General features: G+C 40.1%; 1 protein-coding gene across 1 annotated transcript; it reads right to left on the reverse strand.

Annotated features, from left to right (window-relative positions):
• Nucleotides 1-7,791: 7,791 nt before the first annotated feature.
• Nucleotides 7,792-23,506, reverse strand: LOC147439872 (uncharacterized). The gene is made up of 4 exons (XM_086484074.1): nt 23,375-23,506; nt 22,916-23,197; nt 22,162-22,419; nt 7,792-7,854 (listed from the first exon to the last, which is right to left on the reverse strand). The coding sequence occupies exons 1-4, from the start codon at nt 23,504-23,506 to the stop codon at nt 7,792-7,794; spliced, it is 735 nt and encodes a 244-aa protein (XP_086340200.1).
• Nucleotides 23,507-23,606: the final 100 nt, after the last annotated feature.

Genomic DNA, 23,606 nt, shown 5'->3' on the forward strand with positions numbered 1-23,606 from the left:
CCCAATCATAATTCGATCACTCATAAAAAACATTGAATATGTGACTCCTGCATTAAATTCTCCATTTAGACGTACGACAACACGACAACGTGCTTTACATTAACTTAGTGGTGGAATTCTCTACATAAATATCATCACCACGCTCTTTCAAAAATTTGAGAAGAGTTTTCATTATCATTTCTTGTTCATGATAAGAAGCTCTAAACTCGATAGTCATCATCTTTTTCTCTCTACACTTTTGTTTTTGTTATGTGTAAGGAAACTACGCTCTTGGTAGTTTCTCTTCTGTGTACATAGGCATGTATGGGCTTGCCTGTAAGTGTAAGAGGATGATCCATGCTTGTCTCATCATGTTTAGCACACTGATATATGCATTTGGTGTGTATATGATCACGTAGATACATAAAAAGTACTTGTTTCTTTCATGTCATGTAGGCAATACAGACACTCTTTTGGTTGTATCTCCTAAACCATTATGAATCAAGCCAAACCCTTTGAATCACAGATTGAATACATCATTTGAAGAATTTTCTCTTGAAATTTTTGGTCGGAGTGAAAAGTTATGGTCAAAATATAGCTTGCACCCATTGGCATTGGTCAATGCTTTGGACCCTGCGAGGCTTCTCGGAGAGCCAATATATGGAATTATCGGAAGGATAAACCCACTTATAGAAATAAAAAATTTGATTATATATGATGATAAGTGTAATAAAATCATTGTTATCACTTCATGAGTGTGATTATTAGTTGTTCTTTGTATGAGATTACCTAAACGTGTAGGGGTGCTATTAAGAAGGGGTACCATACAGATTTGTGGATTTGATGTGAAGTTCATATATGTTTTATGGTTTGTTTTGGTGATTTGATTCCATTTTTTTATGTCCATAAACTTATGTGTGGATGCACAGTTAGGAAATACAAACTGTCTAGGACAGTTTATCATAAAATGACTTTCGTATCGTATCACAATTGTTAGCATGAGTCGCAAATGGGTGAAGTAATGTGACAAAGTGATAGTGTTGTGTGTGCATCCAAAAATAGGAAAAAGTTGTTTTGCACCGAGATGTGAAGTTATGGCATATGAGTAATCAAAGTGACGGGGATGTTTTGCATCTTGGTTAAGGATATGCCATGATGTATGATGCATAAAGCAATTGGGAGGAAAGATGTGGATGTCTCATGTGCATGTGCGTATTTCTTTCCACCCTTTTAGGTCAAAACTAGCTCTATGTGCAAGGGGAGTGAGATGTGGTCATGGTACATCAATTACATATGGTTAAAATGTTTTCAAAATGGTGATTTGAAATTATGATTAGTAGCTGGTCAAACATTTGTATTCATAGAAAAATGATCTTTCAGAGCAATGTGTGTTGGATCGGTTGATTGTAGCGTGTACAGTCAAAACTACAAGAGTAGGAGTTGGTATAGTAAGGATTATGGTTTATGGTCAAGATCTGAAGATCCCTCATGTTTATGGTTGTGGAAGCCTGCGTGGCTCTTGGTTTTTTTTTTGGTTATGGTTGTGCTACCAAAATGCTCTCAAATTTTTTGCAGCCATGCTATGTGCTAAAGTTGGTTTTGCAAGATGGATGTGCATCACCCAGACTAGGTCACTATAACATTTTCAAAACATTTATCACAGCCCTTTACAACCTTTTGTAGAGAGAGAGTCCAAAATGAGGTGGCCAAAGAAGAGCAAGGGGGACATAAGGGAATATTTTTGCAAATTAAATATTACTATATGTGATATCACTGCTATTGCCACTAGTATTATCACACGCATTACCAATGCTATTACGCTTGTATTACAAGACCCCTCTTTGGCATTAAAATATTCAAATTTGGATACTTCTTTCTAGTTTTCTTATGGAAAAAAAAATTAAGACCATAATTTTTAATTTAATCAATTTGGACAAAAAAACGGCAATGCAACATGAAAGGATGGTTTCTTAGATAGATTAAGTTGCGTAAGGCCACCCCTGGATGCTTTTGCTATAGACGAAAACGTCGCGGGCCCTGCAAAATAGCAAAAACAATATACTACAAGCCGTGAAACGAACAAATCTGCATACCTCGAATCACATAACGCATAATCCAAGCTGTACACGAGCAGAGAGAGAAAGAGAGCATGATAGAACGAGAGAGCACGTGCAGGCGCACCTCCTAGAGAGGAGTGCTACACCTGGCACGGCGAGAGAGAAGAGAAGAAAGGAGAGAAGGATGAGACGGACACTGGGTGCAATCTCCCCCCGTGCAAGAGTGACCATTTCCCTCTTGCACGTATTTAATTTATAGATTCTTGAATGGTCAAAGTGAGTACAAACTGGCCGGCCGGTCATAATTGGCCAAAGCTCATAAAAAAGCACTTGAATAATAAAATGTACATGATATACAAATACATTTGCATAGGCCAAGCTGGGTCTAGTCTTTTCCACCTGTCAGCTGCAATAAGTAATGAAATGTCAATTCTATAACATACCTCTCCGTTGAAAAGCATTTGTCCTCAGTTGCGAAGATAAAAATCTGCAAACAATACTTGTCAAAAACAATGATTAGAAATCTGATTGAATTAGTAAAAGAAAATCCATAAAATTATACATATTTTTTATGCCTGCCGTCATCCACATACTACCTATTCTAGTGTTCCATACCATTAGAATAAGCAGTATATGTCATACCCTGATGAATCACGATATCATTGGTCACACTCATCATCAGTCTCATAATGTCAAGTCTCATCACATAAAAACTGTCGTGATAAAAGAATCATCTGGTGTCAAATCCCAATCCAATTCCAATTCCACAATATAAGACCAAATCAAAATCACTTTCATGATGTACCCGGGTAACAAAATCATACCAGTTGCAGTAGTGGCCAGCCACTGCAGCATGATTTTGTGATTGGTGTTGCCTCATCTAACGAGTCTACACCAATAAAACGTGCTACCTAAATCGGCGAATCTGCACTAATGCTGCCTAAATTGGCGAATCTGCATTGGATATTGTCTAAAAAGCGTGAATATGTAGTTTGTTGTTGTGCTGCCTACATCGGCGAATCTGCACTAGATGAGCATTGGCACACTGCCTAAATCGGCGAATCTGTGAGCATGTGACAAATGGACTAGACACGACATAAATGAGAAAAAGTATATTTACTACGTTGTTGACATCACAATGCAGTATATCAAAGCACTTACAAATTGTTGTTCACTATCCCAGATCACAGTAGCTCGCTTGAGTAGCTGCATAGCTTACTGACAAATCATCCCAACAAAAATTTCTTTCAATACAATTAGAGGGCATGACCTTAGCAGTGCAAGAGGGTATCATAAAATCAGATAAAATATGATTAGGATATTAGTACAAAAGCTGTAAAAATGAGTTTGCAAAATAAAGTAAAGAGATTACGTATCTGACTTCCTCGCATTATGGCCTGCATAGGTTTTTGTGAATCCTTAAATGAGTTAGAGAAATGTAACAAGTGAAGATCATGATAAAAATCATTTGATTACGGTCAATCAAGACAGATACGTTTATTTCCTTAAAATTGTGGTAAACGAACTAAACATAATGGTGCGGAGCAGCGCTAATATACAGCAACTAGTAAAATGTAACAATGAGCTATTCGAAAGGAGAAAACCCTGAAAATCTTCATAGTTTGAGAAGTCTAACAAATTTTAAGTCCCTAATTAAGAATGCGGGATATTTGACAATGTTGATCGATACAAGGAATCTGAGAAAGAGCATGCAATAAAGCCGGGTCGTAATTAGATGAAGTTGCAAAAAGTGGTTGCCGTGCAAGTTGGCAGTAGGAGTATGAGCATAGAACATTTTGTACTAACGTGTGCTAGCATTAACCAACTGAATATAAAATGCTAATAGCATTGCTAGGGATCGCAAAGGTGTTTAAAATATTGTGCTACGTACCGACAGAATACCATAAAGTCTCTACAAATAGTGTGATATAATCCATTGTGTTCGAAACACTGGCTGCGTAAATTTGTCTTGTTACCCATCACAAATTTTTATCATTCGTTAATGTTCCTCACTATTCTTGAGTTATATTTGTGGATATATTATTATCTAGCCAGATTGTAGTTGTTGATGGGGTGTATTGGCAATGTAATTAAGGGTGGGGGGCACTATTGTAGAGGTGTCAGATGCAACAGACGAGGGGGAAAGAGGAGAAACGAAATGAAATAGAATGTTACATTAAACGCCTTCAAAGGACAAAATTACATTTGAGTCAAAAAGGAAATATGTCCTCGAGTCTCCCAACGGTTTTCACGCTCGTGCATTCAGGCCGTCTCTCCCCAAATGGTGTCTTCGTTTGAGAGATGTCCTGGATTTTGAGAAGGCGCTAGGGCATTGACGGCTTCCGTGGATGATAAACAACTATCATATTTTCCTCCGCTGGAGCGCTTTGCACCGCTTTGGCCTGCATTCGACGGGACAAACATTCGCCATGCATTGGAGGATTTATTTATCACTGTAGATTTGCTAGCTGATCTTTTGAACATTTCCTTGAATTTTATGGGTGCAGGAAGCAGAAGAAAATACAATTGCACAGACATCGTGCTTTTAGATACCTCTGTTGCGCAGGAGGTATGTGATAGACCCGTATGTCTGTACGTGTGTTTGGGAACGGTGAAGGAAAAAGGGCAACTGGCAATTTCACATGGAGGAGAATGAGGAACTTGAGAATGCCCTCAATAACCCCAAGAAGGTCAAAAGGTCACAGACACTATTCATCAGATGTTTGGTGATATGGTTTTAGATGAGAAAAAGTATGGCTCTGTGAGCAATTACAATCATTTTATATATATTTTTTTTTTAAAGAGCTGCAAATGCTACTGTGAAGACCTTGGAATATCCTCCTATGGTTAAAATTGGATCCACTCCTCTTGCTGCACTCTTGTATGTCTTGGTAGAAGCAATCTTGAGATATCGGATTTCCACGTCTTCACGTCTTGATGTCTTCACATCTGAGAGGTTCCACAAGTTGCCTACATATAGCAGGAAAGATATTGGTCTTACAGGTCGTGTAACGGGAGTGAGAAGATATAGTAATGTGCTTGAAGGTAAGGCTGCCATTGGAGTGCCTCTTGCTATCAAAACCTTCAACTTGTATCACGATGGTGCAGCGGAGGCCTTTGTGAAGGAGCAGATGGCATACCATGCTCTGAAGGTATCAAAAAGGGAGAGATGAGAGATAGACAAGGCATGGTGGTGATGGGAGAGAGGAGTGTGCATGGGAGTTTGTTACAGTACGAGAGGGAAGAGAGAGAGAGAGAGACATGTGCCGTATGTGGGTATGTACCACTGAGGAAGCGAACGTGAGAGAGTGGTGCATGGGAGAGTTAGCACCCCATAGATAAAGGGAGGGCACCGCTCGTGGATGAAGGTTGTTGGCTGGGGTTGGTTTCCAGTCCCTCACTATGGGCAGTAAAAGAGGGTTCCCAATGCATGGCAAGGCTAGGGAAGACACACGATCTCTGTCCGCTGCCATGCAAGAGGGAGAGAGTGAGTTGGTGGTTGTGGTGAGGTAGAGAGAGATTGTGTGCGCCACAAGGTAGATCGGCTACACCATAGAACTACAGGCACCAGAGATTGCTGGGTGGTGGGTTGACGCCATGCAGAACCAAAGGTTGGTGGAAACTGGTGGTATATGCAATTGGCGCCGTCATGCAAAAGCTATGGTACGTTCTGAAGGAGCTGGCGGCTGAAATTGTGTGTATCTGCGCGGGGTCATTATGCAAGTTGGTGGTGGTTGGAGTCAGTGTGTGCGCAGCTGTTCTGCAACGACGAGGGGTAGAGAGAGAAAACGAGAAAGAGAGATAGCGGCACAGAACGTTGCAGTGGGTTGGTGGGTGGTATACCACCAAAAGGGTGGCTGCCAACTAAAGGGAGAGGGAGAAAGAGACGGTGTCCCTTGCAAACGAGTAGGGGAGAGAGAGAGAGAGAGAGAGAGAGAGAGAGAGTGAGTGTTGCTGAGGGTTGCCTGGCGCTTTGAAGTGAGTGGTCTAGGGTTATTGCAGGGAAGCGAGAGTGGTAGTTACAAATAGAGAAGCAATGTAGTGTTCATGTGTGTAGTCATGAGGGGAGAGGAAGAGTCAGTCAGATGGCGGCACAACTGAGAGAAGGAGAGGCAGGCTATGGTTGGAAGTGATTTACATCAGGCTCCATGCAAGAGAGAGAGATTGAGTTGTGTGTATGTGCACTCGGCGCTGCAAGGGGGCTTGCATATCTACACGAAGCCTTGTTTGACTAATCCAACGACCATTGCAGCACGCCTCCTGGGTAATTTCCAAGGTGGGTACAATCCCCAAGGTGTAATCCCCAAGGTGGGTGTAATCATGGTGTGCTAGGAGTGGACAGTAGAAGTGTGTGACCGGGAGCTCATGTGAGTTCAAGCACATCAAGGAGCACCTGGTTTCTCTGCGGACACTTTCTCTGCAGACACATGCCATGGCATGATTCTCTCTGTCACCTCATCAACGGCCCTTGATGCCGCAGGTGGCGTCAATGATCCAAGACCTCTCTAGGTCGATCTCTCCTGGTCCTGCTACTTACTCACCCTCTCCTCGCCATCCCCTTCCTCTCGGCAATAGAGAGCATTGGGGTTTACTTTAAAAAAAAGGAACCTCATTCTATCCCACGATTATCTCGCATGCTATGTAGTCTACAAGCATATAAGCAAGTGTATTATACGCGACTAAGGATCAATCATCCTTCCTAGCGTTGAGTTTTCAAGACTCGTCGGAAAGTACTTAAAGCCAATTGATCATCATAATTCTCCTAATTCCTTCTTCTTCTTCTTACAATTTTAGTTATCTTCTCCCTCGAATCTAAGGAAATTAATATAGTTTTTTTCTTTTCGTTCAGTATCCCTCTATAATTTAGTTTAATCCATACTATTATTATGTTTAATTATATACATAATAACACTAACAATCACTATATCATGACAACAAATAAGGAATCTCTTTAATTCCAAAAATAAATCACTAATTAGATCATGCATCCAACATAGATTACTATAAATTGAGGCAATTAGCAGAATCTACAAACATAAGAAAGCAAAATACTTAGCTGCGGCTTGTTAATGTTTGAGTCTTGGAGCGTAGCCTATGCTCTGATACCACTGCTACAGACGAAAACGTCGCGGGCCCTGCAAAATAGCAAAAACAATATACTACAAGCCATGAAACGAACAAATCTGCATACCTCAAATCGCATAACGCATAATCCAAGCTGTACAGGAGCAGAGAGAGAAAGAGAGCGTGATAGAACGAGAGAGCACGTGCAGGCGCACCTCCTAGAGAGGAGTGCTATGCCTGGCACGACGAGAGAGAAGAATGAGACGGACACTGGGTGCAATCTCCCCCCGTGCAAGAGTGACCATTTCCCTCTTGCACGTATTTAATTTATAGATTCTTGAATGGTCAAAGTGAGTACAAACTAGCCGGCCGGTCATAATTGGCCAAAGCTCATAAAAGAGCACTTGAATAATAAAATGTACATGATATACAAATACATTTCCATAGGTCAAGCTGGGTCTAGTCTTTTCCACCTGTCAGCTGCAATAAGTAATGAAATGTCAATTCTATAACACCTTTGTCACTAATGTTGGTCCGCAAGTAAGAAAGACATCGTACCCTAACATTGACTTGCACTCTTTTTCCAAACACTCCACGCGTTTCACCCGAGAGACTACATCCTTGCATTTGTCGCATATTTTGAAAGGCTTTACATAGTGGTGTTGACAATCTCTCTTGATATGAAGAGGTGTTAAGGAGCACAATAAAGGAGCTCTTCTTCAAAGCATTCTTGAGTAGCAGAAGCAGTCTCACACTGCACACAACACAAAAAGCTGGCTTTACTTACACCCATAACTCTTCAGAACAACAACAAAAGAAAATGTGTGAAGGTGGATGTGAAAAAGGGAGAGATTATAACCGGCATTATTAACTCTAGTATTATTGTGAAATGCTTCGTAGCCAAAATATGCAAATTTGAGTACATCCTTCTATTTTCTAAAAAATTACAAAGAATTTCTTTTTTGCAAATAATTCTTTTAAAAAAAAGAACGATGTTTTCTCATTAAATTGATCAAACCGACTTGATTAACATAAATTAGCATGCTTGATAAAACTATAGAGATAGATAGATAGATAGATAGCGACAAAGAGAGAGAGAGAGAGAGAGAGAGAGAGAGAGAGAGAGAGAGAGAGAGAGTGATGAATGTGTGACATGAAAAAAACTTTTGTAAAATAAAGTATAAAAAATATTTATAAATCATCTTTCAAAATATCTCTACAAGTAGCATCATCTAAATCTAAACCCATGTATTTGATCCACTCATGTATGGATTACCACAACGTATCCTCAATTTTACCACGATTGAGATTGTGATGATATCTACAGAGATGCCACTAGACTATTGGGACTTTTAGTCCCTACTTAGGTCTAATAAATTATATGTGTATGCACATGTATATATGTATCTATCTGTATATGTACCTATACTCTCTCTACACCTAATCTACTTCTATTAGTTGTAGATATAGAAAGCTGTATAGATTAAATATAAGTCTAGAGACACAATGTACATTAGGTGTAGACTGGGTGTAGACATATAGCTCTATGTCTATAGATTAGGTATAGGGAGATTCATCATTGCAATCTTAAATTGCTCATATCTAATAGTTTCAATCATCCAAATCCAATTGGATCTATCATTATGGTTTGCATGGCTACAGCCAATTGATTATGGCATTGCAAAGTCAAAACTCAATGAAATTTTTACCATATCCAATCAAATAGACATACACGAAAATGGTCATTCTTATAGAATCATTTTCAATTGAGTATCAACTAAATCATCCCAAGTCAATCATACACATCAACCTTTTAGGTCTTTCAATCATCACTATTAATGGTGGCACCAATCATTCATTTTCTCATTGGATAGCTCATGCCATTGGCTAGGCACACCCAAATTTAGATTAAAATTATATGCAAAAACTCCATCAAATTCCTGATTGCAATGCTCAAATTGCAAACTCAATCAAGCATAAGTGAATGCATACATGCTCAATTTCTAAACAATTAACACTATTTTGACCTAATTAAACAATGCACACACACAAAAATTAAGCACAAAAGTCTAAATTTGGCTCAATTAGGTGTAAGCCCCAATTGACCATCAATCATTGAAAATCAAGTGGTCTTGGATGGGCACATGCACTCAAATTTTGCACAATTTTTTGGCATTTATGCTTATCCAATGATTGAATTAGCTTACCACACACATCAATGACATGATTACATACTCATGTATCATCAATTTAATCAATTTCTATGCATGCACACACACTTGAATTTTTTGGCAGTTTTTTCCTCTTTGGTGTCTTACACACACAATGATTTTTATGCACACACATGAATTCTTGATGAGAATTAAGCATTGTCTTGACACACAAAAAGTTCATTAGCCAAAATTTGACCATCAATTTCATTCCAAGTGAATCAAATTAGGTGCAAAGTATAAGTCAATTGATTTACACATCTAATTTTAGCAAATAATTAGCACACATTGAACCACATTAATCAATCAAGAATAGACATGAAAAAGTGAGTGCACTTACATCATAATCACACTCCAAGATATTCCTTTGCTCCACGCGAAGGGGCATCATTGCACTGTGCACCATCAAATCGACTCCAAAATTGACCATTGTAGGCCAAAAGTCAAACACTCAAATCATCAAATTAGGCATAAATTAGCACAATTAACTTGTTCAGAGTGATGATTCCACCTCTTAAAAGGGGATTGAACATACATTACACATTAAATGTTAGCATCTCGGTTAGCAAAGCTAGTAAAAAATTAGTGAAAATTGGAATGGAATTAGTATAATTAGCATAGAAATGAAGCAAAATTAGCAATGGTTAGTGAGAAGTTAGTGAAATTGAGGGTTTGGGGTATTCAAAACTTAAAAAATAGCTTCAATTACTTGCACAAACATCATCAAATCAAAACAAAATTGAGCTACAAACACTCAAAAACCAATGAAATTAGTAATGAAATTAGTAATGAAATTACTCTATTCTAAACATCCTATACTCACTAACTTAGGTTATCGATCCCCGACAACGTCGCCAAATGTTGGGGGCAATTGTAGCATAGCCTAATCAACCCAAGACCAACAAAATTATCAATTTTGCAATCGACAACCTGGCTAGGGCATGGAAGCACCAGCATCGGATGTATCAAATGAGGGATTCAAGAATATGCTCATCCAATGCAATAGAGATTAGCCATGAATCACTAACTCTAATCATATCATCAATCAAGCATCACCTACACATTAATCCCACCAAAGTCCAACTTACCATAGACTAGAATCCCAAAGCACACTCACCACAAGCACACACTAATTGCATTGGTGTTGGCCTCTCCAATCACCACATTCCAATCAAGGAACTTCATCAAAAGCTACTGAGTTTGAGTTTTGGGTGACCATTGCTAAAGGACACCACATGTGGCATTCATTTTTTTTGTTTTGTTCACATTGAACCCCACTACGAGTTGCCTTTGAGTTTGACTTTTGGGCGGCCATTGCCCTCAAAGGACACCACATATGGCATACATACCAACCAAGGCACTTCCTAGCACAACATGGTTCTCCAATGGCCACCAATTCGCTTAATTGAGCAATCAAAACACAATCAAACACGGCATATTTTTGCAACAACCCCAACTTGCAATCACATCGTGAATTCTCTCCCTTGCGAGGCCACTCACCTTCAAGGTGCAAGCATAGATGAGAGCTATTAACTTTGCATGTTATCTTCATAATTTTTAATATGTATTCAATTATGGAATGGGCTTGTCAATCCCATAGGTCTATAGTCTAGGGTTGGTGACGGTCGATGAGTGGTGCACTAGACTACATAGAAAACTTGTTTAGCCTCAATTGACTGAATGTGGGCACCGTATGTGAAAGGGACATACCCAACCCATAGATCCGGTGTCAAAAATAGTTTTTTGAATTATTTTGAACGTATGAAGCTTTCTCTTCCCTTATCTTCTTATTATGTTGGCCTATGAGCATGAGAGAGAGAGAGAGAGAGAGAGAGAGAGGGATAGGTGATCAAATAGCAGGAGTACGGTGGTAGTAAGGAGGGTAGTGTTAGCAGTGGCTAACACAGGCTACACCAATTATGCATCAAGCGGGAGATGTGCTATGGATTGCACAATATTTCCAACTTACATTGTTTAAGTCTTGGGCTCATTGGGAGTTCCGAAAGTGTAAATGATCACTAGAGGGCTCAAACTTAAACCCATAGTAGAAGGGATTGTGGTGAAATCCTTTATAAGGAAGCCTTTATGCAAGGAATCTTCATTCTCAAGTATCCACTCTTGAGGATCGACTTTTGAGAGCTCTCTCTCTTTTGAGTGTTCACTCTATGGATGGCTTAGCCTTGAGCTTAATTCCCATGCTTAAGAGGCTAGTGCTAATCCATTGTAATTAGAGAGCATTCTTAATCTAGTCTCTACTTTCTTCATTACTTTCAATTCTTCTATTCCATTATGTCATGAAGTAGTTTCACCTTTCTCATTATTCTAGATTTGAGTGTGTGTGATGACTTCTTACTTATGAGTCACTCCTATCCTTCTATGAGCATTCAATTTGCGATATTTAAGATCACTAATTAGGTTGATTAAGACGGTTCTTAATCTTGTAATTAGTGTATGTGCCCTGATGTTTGCTTGTGTGTGGATGGGTTTTATGAAACTCTAGCACCATTCACCTTGTGTGTGGGGCTCAATGTGAACAAAAGACAAAAATGAGGGGCATGGCGAGGCAATAGCGAAGGAGTAGCACAGAGGCAAGATGGGAAGCTTGTATGAATGCTACATTGATCAGACAAAGACAAGCAAGACGAGGTGTAACATTTAATGCCCTAAAACCTTTTGTGTAGCGGAAATTAGCATGAACATAGTGGGCATTTCATTAGAATAGATTCCTAATGAGAATTACAAGAGTGCTTGGGTGGAGAGAGCAACAAAAAGCATAACACCTAGTTAGATAGCATGAACAATACTTTCAAAAGAGAGAGAAATTAAGCTATTGACAATAGTTGAGGACCGGATTTGCATCGAGCGCGTCCCCCTTCCAAAAGGCTTTGTATTATGGTTTCTCCCATCAAGAGAGACATTGTACAATACAATTCTTTGTGTTCCTTCAAGACTAGCTAGTGCAATGAAGATGAAAGCTTCATGCACTAAGAAAAACACTTAGCAAACACAACATCAATTATCCCCAGTCTCAGACCCAAGACCTCACACACCTTCGAGATGGTGAGAGCTAGCAGGGTATGAGAGTAGATTGAGAGGAAGAAGGAGTATCTTACGAGAAAGATGTACATCTCCTCACATAATCAATCATATTAGCATAGCTTAGCTTAGTACTTAGCATGGTAGAGGAGATGAGCATGCATTGAAGCTTGGCTCTTGGTTGGATTTTCATCCACATGCCAAGAGTGTGTCGATGTAGGCTTCTATCTCACAAGCTTGCAGTAGGTGATGAGCTCTCCATTAACACTAGGTTGGTAACCTAACAGGACATAAAAGTGTCCTTTCAGGGTTTTGAAAAAAACCTCCAAAACCATAGTAGATCCAATCATTTTGTAAAATCCTTTCATGAGTTTATAGTTCAAGGACTACTACACATGGAAAAAATAAGAAACTTGTAAAATTTCTCATCTTTTGGTCACACCAAGCCTCCAAAGTTGATGGACCAGTACATTTTCATCAAAACAGTCATTTCTTACGTTTTGTTGCATAAAAATAAGATTAGGGATTTTTCTAGGACTTGAGATAAATTCCCTAGTTAACTTCAATGGGTTGGTGATCAAAACATATGATTGCTTCTCACTCACTATTTTTTGTTTTTCCAAAAGAAATAGGTACAAAAAAGTTGAATTTTTACCATTCTGCAAACCTATCATCAAAGTTTCTATAGCCACGCTCAATACGAATAATATATGCATGTTTTATTAGCTCCCTATTGTCCTTTAGGTTCATAAGAAGCCATGGAGCATGTAAAAAGAATAATACATCTCTTACCATGGGGAATCTTGGGGACAAAGATGAAGTGCTAAATACAGCAAACATGAAAAAATTGGGTTCAACATTATGAGTCGTAGAATCCCATAGAAACTATTCAATATCTAGCCAAATTTGATACTTATGACTAGATATGGTTACTACCTACAAAATGCATGTAGCTGTCACAAGAAACTAACAATATTGAAAAAGCTATACTTGATATACTAGAATGTTTCGTTTTCTTCGATAATTGAAAAAATCAACCATCGTTGTCTACTATGCAAAATAGGATATTAGGTACCCCAAAACTCAAGGAATATTAGCTTTATGTTACAATATGCGACATAGAAAACCAAAACTGCATTTGGATATCATGAAAGCCACCAAAAAAATCATAGAAGAGCTAAAATTGGCTAAAAAACAGGATTTGATAATTTTTATAATTTGGTCATAACTTACAACTTTAACATTTATTTCTCCCTAGAAGCATCAGGACATGTTGAGAACTACTAAAGATAGTTATCCAGCATTATAGACCTCACAAATATGAATTCTAGAGTGGTATAGTCGCAAAAAGTTGAAAAAATCCAAAAACAGGACCCGTTTTTTCACACAGTTTAGGTTGTGAAATGTTGTGCAAGGACAAGGTTAAAGATGGAATTGATATTCCAAAAAAATGTTGAGTTTTTTTCAGCTCATGAGACAACTTTCAAGATAGATAGCACCTCAAAATCCATTTTGAAACTCTTGACATAATTCAAGGAAAATGGTCACTTAATAGGACATACAAGTGTCCCACGACATAAAAGTGTCCCATTACCAACCTAGTGTTAAAGCTTGGGAAGAGATAGTATTTTTCTTGCTTCTCACATAGACTGTGTGAAAGTGTGTGTGTGATAATGCCTTGCAAAAATCAGCCCCCTCTCTCTCTTGGGCGAGCCCTCTTGCTAATTGCTCTTGCTATCCTCCCATTGAACCTCCCCAGGGCTAGCCAATGACTATTAAGCAGCATAAGTGATAGCCTTCTGAGATGTGTCCCCCTTTCCCCTTTTGGGAGAGCTTTAGGTAATTTAATAATTCAACTAAACTCTCATTGGACCCCTTTGCCTCCTGGCCAATAGGAATCAGGCAAGCCATTGGGCTGATGAATGCTCATTGGACCCCTTGGGAGACTGTCCAATAGTCTTCTAGAGGACTTAATTATCATTGGTTCTTTTATTAAGTGTTTTTAAATTAATTAAACTAGATTTACTCTAGCCTAATTCTCATTGGTCCACCTCCAAGGCCATCCAATAGGAATTGGGTACACCTTGTGGTCATCTGGCCTAGGGAGCTGACATGTGTCCCTCATTCCTTTTGTGTAAAGGGAGCTTGTGTGTGTGTGTGTGTTGCTTTCTCTCTCATCCCCTACATGCTAGGCTCGCCCCCTCCTATGTAGGGATTTGCAAAGACATTTTTGGACACACACAAAGCATCCAATTCCCCTATGGTTGACCTTTGGACACAACCTTTGAATTTTGGAACTTTAGCATTTTGGAAGTCTTAATGGGGGCTGAACCTTAGGGTCTTTTTAGCCCATTTTTGCACATGTCTCTTTTGCAGATGGCCCCCCCTTTGGATCCCTATTTTCCCTGCTTTGGATCCCTATTGCGGCCGGTCTGCTAGCCTACCCAATATTCTAGCTTTTTCTCCCCTGGCACTTCCCCATATTAAATGATCAGTTTAACATGAGAAAATCATTTAGGAGAATTAGATATTGATTATTATGACATTATCTCTCTCTTGAAATCATAGTCATCCTCGACTATGGTGTAGAGAAGATAAAGCATATTCATGAGTCCTTTTCTTAGCGGGTAGAGGATCCCTATGTTACCCTACGACATCATTCCACAATGGATGACTAGTCCATTTGGCGCTTGAGAGCCTGAGGCTGCCGCAAGCATGTCTGCACATTAGTTCTATCAATCTTCCATAGTAGAGTGACAAGCTCTACTTGGTGTTTGGGAGACGTTGTCTCCACAAACTTGATCTAAGCATGCATACTACTTCATTTTTGTGCACAATAAAGAAAAAGAGAGTCTTATAACACAAAAACTTTGTTCATTCTTAACATTTTGTACATTTGCTTACTCTTGGGAAGCATTGTAAGCATTGACAAGGTTTAGTTTTTCCTTTAATTGTATGCCTTGCATCCATCTAGCATCTTCAAAAGGATAATTGTTAAATTTAATAAGATATCATCGGATAGTCCTCCTCTTGGTCCTCGATCTTCGGTGGGTCTTCAATAGTTGGTTCTTGAGGTGGCTCTCCTTTGTAAAGCTTTAATAGGCTCACATGGAAAGCATTGTGTATGAGCCAATGATTGGGCAACTTGAGTTGATAGACCATCTCATTGATTGGCCTAAGAATTTGGAAAGGACCATAGTACCTTTTTGTTAGTTTAGCATAGTACTTTTGGTGTCCCTTAGGATTCTTGCCCGTCGTGTGCCTTAATCGAGCCTTGGAAAACTTTAATAAGACCCAATCATTTTCTTTAAAGGCTTGTGCCTTAATCGAGTCTTTGCTATGAGATAGAGATAGTATCCTTAATCTTTTGAAAAGATTCTTGTAGGTCCCGGCTATACTTATCTGCAGCGAAGATCTTCCCATGTACCTTAAGTAGAAAGGGACTTTTTTATCTCCCCTCAATTACCTCGAAAAGTGATTTTCCCGTGGAAGTATGTACAATGTTATTGTAAGCATACTCCACTAAGGGTAAGTACTTCTCCCATTGGGATCTTTGATCTACTTCCGTTACATAGACTTTTAGTAGATCAAGAATGGTTAGGTTAGCTATTTCACTTTGGCCACCCGTTTGTGGATGATAGGCCAAAGAGAAGTTTAGCCTTGTCCCTAAATTCTTAAAGAGACCCTTCCAGAAATTACTGGTCATTCTAGGATCTCTATCCGACACTATGGACATTGGCAAGCCATGGTACTTGAAAACTTGTGAAATGAAGAGGGTTGCCATTTGATGGGCTTTGATAGTGTTTTTGACAGGTATAAAATGAGCTTGTTTACTGAACCTGTCTACTATCATCCATATTCCCGTATTCCCATGGATAGACTTAGGCAATCCAAAGATAAAATCCATGGATATGCTCTCCCATGGTGAATTAGGGATTGGAAAGGGTTGAAGCAATCCAAGTTGCTTCCCTCTATCAAATTTTGTCTCTTGGCATACCACACATTTAGAAACATACTCTTGTATGTTCACTTTCATGGTAGGCCAATAGAAATATGTTTCAATTCCCTTTAAGGTAGACTGAATCCCTCTATGCCCCGCATAAGGTGGAGCATGTGATTCATACATTACTTTCTCACGTAGTGAGTTAGTAACACATAGTATATTGCGTAGAGAAGATAACCATCTTGTAAGGTAAATGGTTCTTCTTTCTTCCCCAATTCAAGGGCTGAAATCACATCTCTAAAATCGGGATCAATAGCATACTCATCTATCATTGAAGATAGATCATTGTGAGTTGCTATGGAAACCGCATTCACTCTCGGCCGTCTTGAGAGTGCATCAGCTACTTGATTATGCTTTTGCCAGCAATGTGAGCAATATGAAAATGAAATTGCGAAAGAAAATTTTCCCACCTCATTTGTTTGTCGGAGAGGTTGGTCTGCGTCATGAAGTACTCAAGGCTTTGGTGATCCGTTCGTCGCAGAATGAAAGGAGTCCCCAATAAATAGTGCTTCCATGACTCTAAGGCATGTAGAACTACAAGGATTTCCTTTTCATATATGCCTAGAGCTTGCTCAACAGGGTCGAGCCTTCGACTCTCATAGCCTATGGCGTGCCTTTCTTGGAGCAGAACAGCTCCAAGGCAATCACCACAAGCATCACATTGGACCTCAAATGGTTTTGAGAGGTCCGGTAGTGTAAAGCACAGGTTGAGAGATAAGCTTTTCTTTAAGCTTTTTGAAAGCATTGTTCTCCTTAGCAGACCATGTATACCTAACGATTTTCTTTGTTAGGTCATGTAATGGTCCCGCAATTTGTGAGAACTTTTCTATGAAGCGTCTATAGTATGCACACGTACCTATAAAGCTTCTTAGTTCATGAAGAGTCCTTGGTTTAGGCCATCCTTTTATTACCTCTAACTTTGATGGATCCATTTGGATGCCATCTTGAGAGATAATGTGACCTAAATACAGAATCTCTTGCAAGAAAAATTCACTTTTCTTTCGATTAACATAAAGTTTATTCTCTCTCAAAACTTGAAATATTACCTGGAGGTGTTGCTTGTGTTCGTCTAATGAATTAGAGTAGATGATAATATCATCAAAACACTCCAGTGAAGGTTTGATGAGGCCTGAACAACTTCTCCATCAAGCGGTTGAATGTGGCTGGTGCATTGGTCAAGACAAAAGGCATGACAATGTATTCATAAAGACCAAATGTGGTGTGAAATGCAGTCTTTACAATGTCTTGATCAACTATCCTTATTTGATGATAGCCACTTTTTAGGTCAATCCTACTCAAGTAGGTCAATCCTTGTAGCTTATCAAATAGGTCTTCTACCCGTGGAACGGGAAACCTATTCTTGATAGTGATCCTATTTAGTGCTCCATAGTCAACACACATATGATATGTGCCGTCTTTCTTTTTCACTAATAGCATAGGTGAGCAAAATGGAGATGAGCTAGGCCTAACCATGCCCTTCTCAAGTAACTCATGCACTTGCCGCATAATCTCCTCTTGTTGAGCTTGAGAAACTCTATAAGGAGGTTTGTTAGGCGGTGAACTTCCTGGAAGAAGTTCAATTGCATGGTCATCATTACCTCGTTTAGGAGGTAGCTCACAAGGGATGTTGTCAATAAAAACATCTTGAAACCCCTTGAGAAAATTGGATAACTCTAATTCCTTTTGGTTGCTTTTATTTTCTTTTGGTAAGGCATTAGGTTCATTTTGAGAATCTTTAACAAAATTCATGTACACGGAAATAGAGCTCTTTATTGACTTGTTGAAAGCTGGTGTATGTACAATGGGGATAGTTTTACCCATTTCCTTAGCATTTATATACATGTCTTTTTCCCTGAACTTAAAGGAGATTCTCCTTTCAGGGAATTTAACATTGGCAACCAGGACATCAAACCATGGTGCCCCTAGGATTACATCCTCATGCTTGAGAGGAGAGATAAAGAAGTCCTCTTTGTCCACATAGCCTTGGACATGAATCCTCAATTTCTCGATTAAGGGAGTGACTGAAGCTTCTTGCCCCTTGAAGGCACTGTCTGCGGGTAGGACATCTCCCATCTCGTAAGCTTGTATGCCTAGCTGGGTGGCCAACACTATCGATATAAAACTGTGAGTAGAACCAGGGTCAAAGATAATAAAAGCATCATGTTCTGTTACCTTTCCCCAAGCATGGCATAGAGGAGATCCTTTGTGGTGAGTTTGGTGAGTCTCCTCCTCTTGGATTTCAACCAAGGAAGCTCTAGGATGATCTTGGCGGTTGTTCTTTTGGGGACAAGCACGGTACGCATGCCCTTGTTCGCCGCACTTGAAACACCAATTATCCTTGCGATAACGCTCAAGCTCTTCAGGAGAGAGTTTTTTTTTACCTTTGTAAACTCCGTTCTCTTTAGCTTTGTTGGAGTTTCCCTTAGGAGACTTTTGGACATTGTCCTTCCCCTTAGGCTCGTTGGAACCCTTGTTTTCTGTGGGCTTTTTACTTCTTTTAGCCCCCGTTTGGAAATTGATTCGAGAGGCCACCATAGTATGGTGTATTACCGCCGGTATGGTACGTGGCCTTTGGGAGTTGACATACTCCACCATTTCTTCGGTTAAGCCCGCAAAATTGTTACTTTTTCTCTCCAAAATCCAACTTTTTGAAGACAGTGGCTTTGAGTTGTAGGTCCCAAAACTTGTCTACATATTTGTGGATGGATTCATAGGGAGAGAGCTTTAAGCTTCGCCATTCGGTGAGTACTTTGTCTTTGGCATCGGTGGCCAAAAACTGCTTCATAATGGAAGCTCTTAAAGCTTTCCATGTTCGTGGAGCTTCACCGTTGGCTCGTAGGCTAGACCACCATTGCCTAGCAGACTTTTGAAAGTGCATAGCTACATGGCGTAGCTTGGACGACTCCGTGAAGCCCTCATCTCGAAACGCCGCATCAAATTGTTGGATAGAGGCCAAGACTTTGTCCGTAGCAACAAAGGTACCATCATAGGTAAGGAAAGAGATGCTCTTCCCTCCCTCTTTGAATTTCTTCAGCTTGGAAGACCTCTTCCATGCAGCATAGGATTTTCTATGACCTCTTATTTTTGATGGTTCAAAGGTTGAACCATCACTTTCTTCAGAAGGTGAAGAATTTGAAGATAGTGGAGAAGAGGGTGACCTCTTTCTCGCCTTTTTCTTGTCTTGATCTTTGTCATCTTCACCATCACTTTCATGAGAGGAAGAGGATGAAGAAGATGGAGAAGAGGGTGTCCTCTTTCTCGCCTTTTTCTTCTGTTGCTTTTTATCATCCCTCTTTGAATTATGGTGTGGAGAAGAGTGTGATGATCTTCTCTGCTTTGGTGGTGATGGAGAGCGTTTAGCCCGCCGTCTTCGTGGAGCCATCTCCGCCGAGGTGACTGAAGACTCACTTCTTTCTCGTTCCTTTGGTTGAGGCTCTTCAATTCTCCTTTGGGAAGGAGATGCATCATCAAGAAGTAAATTCTTGAGCCCTTCGTATGGATTCTCTTCTTCTTCCCGAATCAGAGAGAGACCTCTTTTGGGAGTCTCACAAGGAGGCTTCCTAGGTGTTTTCTCGTCATGGTGATGAGCTTGGAGAATCCCGTAGCGCGGAGCTGCCGTTTCACTTCACTTTGGAGAGATGGATTGCCCATGGCTTGTTGAAGCCTAGAAACAAGATAGTTAACAAGCATCGGAGCATCATTAGTAGCTTGCTCATTAGCAAAATCAAAGTTATCAACATTAATTTCACTCTCTTTACTATTGTCAGCCATTCTAACAACTTTTAGGTGTAAAATTTTTAGGTGTACTTTGGCACTTCAAGCCCTAGTTGCTATTCCTCGTTACCCCTTTAGAAAAAGCACTCAAGCTACTATACCCATGGCTCAAATACCATTAAATGCAAGGAATAGAAGAGAGGGTCTTTCAACACCAAAACAGCACTAGCTCCTGTCAAGCTTCTAATAACTCAATAGTGGTTAAGCCGTAGGCAAGCCCCGTAGGACTCAATATTAATACCATAGCTCTCGACGGTGATGCCCCGTTAACTGCACAAAGGCAGGCGCACTGCAAAGCTAAAAAATCCCTATTCTACTTACTCACAGGCAATTAATAATACCAACCATTTATAGCTAGCTTGAGGACCTCCCTTCTTGAGCAAGAAAAGAGAAACCTTGTGCTCTGATACCAATGTAACATTTAATGGCCTAAAAACTTGTGAGTAGCGGAAATTAACATGAACATAGTGGGCATTTCATTAGAATAGATTCATAATGAGAATTAATGGAGTGCTTGGGTGGAGAGAGCAACAAAAAACATAACACCTAGTTAGATAGCATGAACAATACTTTCAAAAGAGAGAGAAATTAAGCTATTGACAACAGTTGAGGACCGGATTTGCATGGAGCCGGTCCCCCTTCCAAAAGGCTTTGTATTATGGTTTCTCCCATCAAGAGAGACATTGTACAATACAATTCTTTGTGTTCCTTCAAGACTAGCTAGTGCAATGAAGATGAAATCTTCATGCACTAAGCAAAACACTTAGCAAACACAACATCAATTATCCCCGGTCTCAGACCCAAGACCTCACACACCTTCGAAGATGGTGAGAGCTAGCAGGGTATGAGAGTAGATTGAGAGGAAGAAGGAGTATCTTACAAGAAAGATGTACATCTCCTCACATAATCACTCATATTAGCATAGCTTAGCTTAGTAATTAGCATGGTAGAAGAGATGAGCATGCATTGAAGCTTGGCTCTTGGTTGGATTTGCATCCACATGCCAAGAGTGTGTCAATGTAGGCTTCTATCTCACAAGCTTGCAGTAGGTGATGAGCTCTCCATTAAAGCTTGGGAAGAGATAGTCTTTTTCTTGCTTCTCACATAGACTGTGTGAGAGTGTGTGTGTGTGTGATAATGCCTTGCAAAAATCATCCCCCTCTCTCTCTTGGGCGAGCCCTCTTGCTAATTGCTCTTGCTATCCTCCCATTGGACCTCCTGAGTGTTACTATGCACCGAGTGAGTTTTTCCGAGCAAAGACAAACCCGAGCAAGTGTTTGTACGCAATAAGTAAATTTTATCATCAACAGAATATTTATTGTTTGTTATATATTGATGCACTACAACAAAAATATTTTTTTAAGGATAGACTACCTCCTAAATTCCAAAAGATCAAAGTTTACTCTTTAAAAAAGTAACATAATATTTGAAAATATTATCTTCTCGCTCAATCTCTATTTATTTAACTATAATCGCCTCTACTTCTACTCTTCTTTGGCTTGGATTTTTCTCGCTTGGGCTTCATATGTTTGAGCAATTTTTTTGTTAAAGAATACGGATTCGGATTGGCTAGGGTTGAGCGATCGAAGCTGGCACTTGCACGTACAATAACCTCATACTATAGAAACAAAGTTGCACGATACAGCCGAGCATTGGACGGCCTGTACCGAAAAGCACCTGGATGGACGAGAAGAGAGAGGTAGAGGTGATAGCAAGGCAACTTTACAGAGCTTGCCGACGAGCGAGAAAAGTGATGACGAGTGAGATGGCTGCAACAACACACACACAGAAACCCTCACTCTCCTCTCTCTCTCTCTCTCTCTCTCTCTCTCTCTCTCTCTCTCTCTCTCTCTCTCTCTCTCTCTCTCTCTCTCTCTCTCAAAAAGAGAAGGAGGCGTCAATGCAAATTTTCTAAAAAAGTAGTACATGAGCGACCTAGCATGATGGGGGGTCGCTCATGTACTACTTCTTTAGAAAATTTGCATTGATGCTTCCTTCTCTTTTTAAAAGAGAGAGAGAGAGATGGCTTCTGGCAAGCGCATGGTCGCAGTGTTTCTGGTGCTAATGGTGGAGATGGCCGAACTGAGTGGTGTCGTAGCATAGCCGCCTCCTCCGGCACTACATTGCACGTCCCTACTGAATCTGGTGCTGGCCTGCTAGGCTCTGACTCTCTATGTGTGAAGCTTACCTTGCCCAACCTATCCCTCACTACCTGCCCTGGCCTCAACATCAACATCGCCCGCATCATCTTCGGCAACAACAGAAGCTGCATCTGATCACCATCGCCTGCATCGACCTGCCTCATCATGCACTTCTCTTCATTTATGGTCATTTGTAGTTAGATTCCTGCATGTTGAAATCAACTTCTTGTTCTCTATAATACTAACTGCTTTCCCACACAGTTGTTCTCTCTCTCTCTCTCTCTCTCTCTCTCTCTCTCTCTCTCTCTCTCTCTCTCTCTCTCTCTCTCTCTCTCTCAGTAAAAAGCAGCTCTGAAGACTCTTGCTCACCATAACAACACAATATAAAACTTAGATACACCTCTTCAAAATTCCTCATTTGAGATATCAAAAGCACAACCTTAATCCTAATAACAAGCTTGGATACACTCATATTAAAATGTCCCAAAAGTAAAAGAAATCATAGCATTCAAAATTAGCTTGAGCTCAAAAATTTCATATGAGCATAAGCCAAGCCTGATTCAAAAGACTCTTTGTGTCAAGAGACCCTAGTACTAGACAGCTTAATACCCTTGCCTCTTGGTAGTGTCAGCCAAGGCTTTATTCCTTTACCAATAGTAAACACATTCCCAAGCTGGGTGGTAAACTCTTGATCGGCAGTATCTTGTACGTGCAAAATTTCAAAAATTCCCTCATGCTTTTCACGGTGCTTGATAATCCCAATCCTGCCTCTGCTGCGACCACAGTAACCATAACAATGTTGCCAATGTCAAACTTGATGAACTCTACAGCCTTTCCAGTCTCAATTTCAATTTTAATGGTGTCATTGGCCTTGATAAGGGGATCTAGATAGTCAATGGTGCACCTATCAAATGTAGTGATGTAGGGAATCCCCTTCTCACCGAAGCAAGCAGCTCAGACCTTGCATAGCTTGTACTTAGACTCTTCAAGGCTGATGGAGTGCAAAGTGAATCTTCCCTTGCTATCCTAAAGCAACCGGAAGTTCCCTCCAGTTTTTGCAATGGACACAACATCCATAAACCCATCACAATAATACTTGTCCGTCCTTACTTTCCCATCCATAGAGATGAGTCGTTGCATCACAATGGCAACCACTTCACGATAGGTCAAGGCATACTTCAACCAATTCCTCAACAAGACAACCATCGGTAGACATTCCCTGGTCTTATGTGCTTGCTGCATGGGACGTGGTGAGCTGACAATTGCTAGCATGGCTTAGAGGTGATGCTCAACAGAGAGGCGATATATCCATAGCTCAGCTAGAGTTGGCATCATGTCCAAG

The sequence above is a fragment of the Adiantum capillus-veneris genome, chromosome 16 (genome assembly GCF_014529385.1).
Source record: "Adiantum capillus-veneris isolate H3 chromosome 16, ASM1452938v2, whole genome shotgun sequence".
NCBI classification, from domain to species: domain Eukaryota; kingdom Viridiplantae; phylum Streptophyta; class Polypodiopsida; order Polypodiales; family Pteridaceae; genus Adiantum; species Adiantum capillus-veneris.